At 39.7% G+C, this 6,214-nt stretch overlaps 1 protein-coding gene across 1 annotated transcript in view; it reads right to left on the bottom strand.

Annotated features, from left to right (window-relative positions):
• Window positions 1–3,893, bottom strand: part of POC5 (POC5 centriolar protein) — a 29,082-nt gene extending 25,189 nt beyond the window's left edge. The window contains exon 1 of the mRNA XM_010005555.1: window positions 3,821–3,893. Coding sequence (XP_010003857.1) covers window positions 3,821–3,893 — 73 coding nt within the window. The remainder of the gene's footprint in view (window positions 1–3,820) is intronic.
• Between the last annotated feature and the right edge of the window lie 2,321 nt (window positions 3,894–6,214).

Raw genomic sequence — 6,214 nt, 5'->3', positions numbered from 1 at the left:
AGCAGTACAGTCTGTTGAAGGTCTTGCAATAAGCCAAGGCCTTCAGCTCTTGATTACCAAACAGTAATCTAACTCCAACTTTAAAACTTGTATAAGTCTTAACCAGTACATCCATATTTGTTCCAAACCCAAACATAATATATTTGCCCTTGCCTGTGGTAGCTTTCATCTTAGCCAAACACCTGTTTGGAACTGAGCAATAAGCAGGCATTCACTCATTCCTTCTACAAAACTTAGCCCATCCTTTCTTTTAATCTCGGCTGTAGCCAAGTTAGCAATGTCTGCCAAAATTTAAACACAAACAATTTTTTATATTGTCATTGTGAGAAAACAGAACTTGTATCGTGCTTTGTTTTAATTTTCTTGGAAGGCCCTGTGCAGAGGGGTGTGAGATGAGCAGTGCTTGATTGGCACAATTGGCCATGGACCTGACAAGTTGATTAATTTACATCTGTAGGGAGGACAGGCCTGACTCGAAGGCTGGAAGGGATACATCCTGTCCTTGTCTGCTTGTCATCAAACCCAGGCGTCTAATGGCTCCATGGCCAGGCTGTGCATGACTTGTGAAATGAAGCAAAGGCTCCTCAGTCAGGTTGTGTGGTAAAGGCCAGGATCAAAGCCTGTGTGACATCATCTGGTGATCTGCATATGAAGCAAACCCTGGGTGTTAATGAAGCCTGAATTTACACATGAAGCAAGCACTGGCCATCTCCCCTACCTTTTTCCTAATTAATAAACATTATTACTCTGTTAAGAACCAATCAATACACTAGTTAAGACCTAAGTCCCACCTCATCAACAGGTATTGTATTAGTCTTTGAGTCTTTTATTCCAGGTGAGAAGATCATCTCCCTTGAAACACATTGACGGCCCTGATTCACTCTTCTTCCCCCAGGCAAGGGCACCTCCTGGTGAGGTATCAGGACTCCCACCTTTTGGGTAGGGGTGAAAGCATCCCTGGGTGTATTGTGTACTTTGAATTATTATTGCTGCAATATTAACATCTATTTGTAGCTCTGCTCTCGTCAGTGCATTTATCAGTGGTTATCTCAAACTTGTCATATCTGTTGCCTTAATAAATTACCTTGCATTTATATGTAACTACTTCATATGCAGGACTTTGCTAATCCATTCTCATGGCAGGCGTTCACCAGAGGGGTTCAACAGAGTTCCCCTCAGCCACACATCCGTGTCACACTGATCTATTCAGTTACATGTCCTTTTTACACCCACACCTCTACACCCCCCATCCCCAGGCCTTCACATAACATGTCATAAACTGCATTTATTGTCTGAGACCTTGAATGGGACCTTTCATTGGTAGAAGTGACAAGCATGTGATTGTGTTTGTGGCATATGTGCTTTATTAGACTCTGGTTATGACTGAAAATGGGAAAGAGGTTAGGTTCAGTTTTGAACTCAGCAAGGCTTGAAGATGAGTTTCATTCCAGGATGCTATGAGGTCTCCAGGAAAGCGATGGAGGCTGATAATCTATTAAAATGACTGGCTGGTCACTGTTCCTGAGGGTTTTAGGGAACTTGTTGAAGAATAGTTTGTAAACATATTTGGAGTTAGGATTTAGATAAAGTAGCAACAGGGGGGGCTGTTGTAAACTGCAATGTCTGGCAAGGTCTGCATAACTTAATAAGAAAAAACTCCAGCCTGAGAGACTCCTCATTACCGTGCAGTCATTGTGTTTCATTAAGGCCTGTGATATTGCTAGCTGAGATTAGTTTCCAGAAAAGCAGAGTAGAAGACTGTGTGTACTGATGGATTGTAGTAAGCATGAAGGTAAAAAAAATAGTTTAAAAATTAATTTGGTTGTAAGTATATGTGATAGGGTCTTCAGTTCCAGTTAGGGTTAAATTTGGGTTATAGAGGAACTGTATTTTGTAAGGTCTCTATGAATAGGAAGGGTGCTGACCTCAGAGCTTGTTCCAGCACCATTCCTTTTTTTTGAATGCTAAACTGAATCTGACATCCAGCTGTAATCGTATCTTGGTGACCAATGCTTGCACCAAAGCAAGGCATAATCTATTTTCCTGTGCCACAACTGGCTTTTCTGCAACGTCACAGTTGAGGGAGGATTTTGTAAACCAAAGTATTCCTGGACAAAAGGGAGTAGATTTCTGCCTTACTCTAACATGAATTTGTAGGATTGGACTATCCCTAAACTCTAAAATAAAAGTGATGAGGAATAATACTGTCTGTCACTGGACTGAGTCGGTCTCTGTATCAAAGGGCAGGAGGTACAGTGGCATTTGTTGTTATGAAGCGTAGCAGGATGTTTGTTCATAGGACTTCCTCTACACATATATCTAGTATATAAGAAGCAATACAGTTAAAAGGAAGAGAAAATCACAGAATCCAAACCAGCTTTTCTGACCCCTCTAACTACTAAAAATCATTCTCTGAAACTAGGTATTTGTCTGGTGTTTGAAATAAGGTCATGTACATGTGGAACTACTGCGATGTTTTGAAATGCTTATCAACACCTAACTTTTCAGTAAGGCTTATGTGTGTTTGGTGCACATTAGTGAAACAGAACACAAGTTTCTTGCCTCAGATCCAGTAATGTATGGTTGCTATTCATAACAGAGTGATGACATATGCTTCTGTCATGCTGTCTATGCTAATTTCTGTTGCACACTGCTGGTGTAAAAAATCTGATAAATCTTTCTGCATAAAATAGTTCTTAAATATATGACTGCCATCGGCACATAAGATGGAGCCTTTAAATTTGTGTTTATTTTTCAGTCTGACATTCTTGGGAAAGTACAGACATTTGAAAATTGAAGTAGATTGCAGTGGGTACTCAACCTGGTGTTCATGATGCAAACATCTAGTGCTACTTTGTAATTAGATGGATAAAAAGCGAAGGAGATCAAACGGTATAAAGCTGATTACTAGTATAAAGAGATAATTGTAGATAGTGAGAGGGTGCAATGAAATAACAATAATTACCCTACTCCCACACTGTGGATTTTATGGAGTATCTGATAAAACTGTCTGTTGAAATTTTCTGATTCTGAATGGTATATCAAAAATACCAGTAATTTTTAATGTTGGATTCTATAATACAATAGAATGTACAATTATTTTTACAGAGGGAAGGAGGTTTTTCCATGCTTTTATGGCCAAATGTGTTCTTACGTGGCTCTGGCCAGGCAAATGCCACAGCAGTGATTTTAGCCAGGAAAAGTACAGTCAGTTACCTGTGCAGTCTAGGAATTACTTTTGGAAGTTTTACTGTCCTGTCCTGTTCTTTTTTAATTTTTTTTAATTATTTTTTTTAAGGATATAGGGAGAAGGGAGGCAGGAGGAAGGAGGTTGAACTGACTTAATAGCATAATGACAAAAGATCATGGCTTTGTATTTTTGAAACATTTTTTTAAGGATTCAAAGTGCAAAGTAAACATAATTTAGTTTATATGAAGTTACGAATTTTTAGTGTTGCCCATAGTTCTATAGCTTGTTGAAAGACCTTTTCAGTGTTTTATTTTCTGGCTTTCCCTCTTATACGTCATGATTACTGCGATGGAGAAGCAGATGCTTTGTAATAACTTAGATGTAGATATTGGAGTGGTTACTGTTTGATTCTACCAGATTAACTATTTGGCTGTTTACTGTGTTAACTGTCTCCTTTCTTCCAGAGTGTTAGGTGCAGCTCTGGCCTCTAGGTAGTTCAGTGCATTGTACAATATAGTCTCACAATCTCTCTTCTGCTCCATGGCTCCACACGCCTCAGTCAGAAGCATCAAATATCTAGAGGTGAAAAGCCAGGCAGAAAGCACCAAGCTGCATCTTTTAGGACTTTACCTTCAAAGGTCTGTGATGTTATGGCTACTGCCTTCTGCAGTGGGGCCTTCATAATTGCCTGGTCCAGAGCCATGTCTTTCCTGTCACGTGAACTGAAACATTAAATATAGCTGATTGGCAGACCACCCATTTCAAGACTCAAACATTTTATTCCAACTGAAATAAAGAAACATTTTTCAAAATACAAGCATTTCATACATAATTAAAATCCTAGTTTTAGGCAAAAAATAATGGCTAAAAGTAATGTATACAGGCACTGTGACAAATCAGTTCCACATATTTTGGTAGCTACCAGCATTCTTTTCTTGCAATAATGATGATCAGTTAAATCTAGTGAATATTGAATACCTCAGTGTTAAATGGCTCTATCTGCTACCTGATATCCTCCCCTCCTGTTGCAGAAATGCTGTTCTGGCTATGTAATCTGTTATATAATGATTAGTGCTTATACAAGTACATGTCCTTTTCAGAGAAAACATGTGAATTGGAATAGATTTTGAGAGGTTGAAAGTAGTCTGGTGACTTGTATTTTCTGTCTGAAAAGATTTTCTTCTGTTGTTTTGTTTTTCTTTAATAGATGTATCAGCTTATAGCTTGACAGACACAGGAGTGTTGATGAGCCTATACATGCTATAGGCCTCATGAATGTGTTTATATATATTTAGAAGTTTCATCTAGGACACCCAAATTTTTTCACTCGAGAAAGCTTTTCCTTATCAATCAGTCAGGCTTTTCCCCATCAGTAGCAGAACCTATCATGGCTAAAGTCATTATTAGATTTCTTGTGAATTCCAAGAAAAGCTGTTCTATCATAATGATGTACTGGCATGTTTTATAAAGTTTTTTACATGGAAAAAAGCACTTCTTTTACACTGCATTGAGTAGCAAAACACTCACCTGTTGTTCAAGCTTCTGTCTTTTTTCCAATGTGATAGCACATACAAAACTGGACCTGTTGGCATTGGATGAATGCAAGAATGCTTTCCTCAAGTTTATTTCCTGAAGTTTATTTCCTCAAGATTATTTAAATCTTCTTTTGGTACTTGCTATTTTTTTTTTTAATTTATTTTTTTTTTTTCCCTTAAGCTAGAGAGCTTTTTCCTTGCTGGGAAAAAAAAAAAAAAAGGCAGACCAGCTGATTTAAAGGAAGGTGTTTTAATGATTGTTGTCTTCTGAATATTGAAAAGAATTGGAATGGAAGATACTTGAATATTCTTGCTTAAACTCTATTCTGAATTCCATTCTGTGGCTATATATGATCATCTCTTCCTCTGTGGTAAATTATGGTAGCCACAGTGACTACAATATACAATTTCAGTCAAATAATCTATGTTAATTATAACAACGCTTTTTTTCTAGTTTTAATAACTAAAAGAATAAATTATGTGGTAAATATTTCTTTTTCAAAGTGGCAACCTATCACAAGTGGGCTCCCCTAGGAATCAGTATTGGGCCCAACACTCTTTAATATAGAATCATAGAATCATAGAATCTTAGGGGCTGGAAGGGACCTCGAAAGATCATCTAGTCCAACCCCCCTGCCAGAGCAAGGTCACCTAGAGTACATCACACAGGAATGCATCCAGGTAGGTTTTGAATGTCTCCAGTGAAGGAGACTCCACACCCTCCCTGGGCAGCCTGTTCCAGTGCTCTGTCACTCTTACAGTAAAATTTTTTTTTCTGATATTCACCTTGAACCTCCTATGCTCCAATTTACACCCATTACCCCTTGTCCTATCACTGGTCATCACTGAGAAAAGCCTAACTCCGCCCCCCTGACACTCACCCCTTACATATTTGTAAACACTGATGAGGTCACCCCTCAGTCTCCTTTTCTCCAAGCTAAAGAGACCCAGCTCCCTCAGCCTTTCCTCATAAGGGAGATGTTCCACTCCCTTCATCATCTTTGTAGCTCTGCGCTGGACTCTTTCAAGCAGTTCCCTGTCCTTCTTGAACTGAGGGGCCCAGAACTGGACACAATACTCCAGATGTGGCCTCACCAATGCAGAATAGAGGGGGAGGAGAACCTCTCTTGACCTACTAACCACACCCTTTCTAATGCACCCCAGGATGCCATTGGCCTTCTTGGCCACAAGGGCACATTGCTGGCTCATGGTCATCCTCCTGTCTACCAGGACCCCCAGGTCCCTTTCACCTACACTGTTCTCCAGCAGGTCAGCCCCCAACCTGTACTGGTACATGGTGTTTTTCTTCCCCAGATGCAAAACTCTACACTTGCCCTTGTTGAACTTCATCAGGTTTCTCCCCGCCCGACTCTCCAGCCTGTCTAGGTCTCACTGAATGGCAGCACAGCCTTCTGGTGTGTCAGCCACTCCTCCCAGCTTAGTGTCATCAGCAAACTTGCTGAGGGTACATTCTGTACCCTCATCCAGG

This window comes from Chaetura pelagica, unplaced genomic scaffold (assembly GCF_000747805.2).
Source record: "Chaetura pelagica isolate M959 unplaced genomic scaffold, ChaPel_1.0 scaffold169, whole genome shotgun sequence".
NCBI lineage: Eukaryota > Metazoa > Chordata > Aves > Apodiformes > Apodidae > Chaetura > Chaetura pelagica.
The sequence above is the reverse complement of the archived record's forward strand: the minus strand, read 5'-3'. Positions and strand labels throughout refer to the sequence as shown.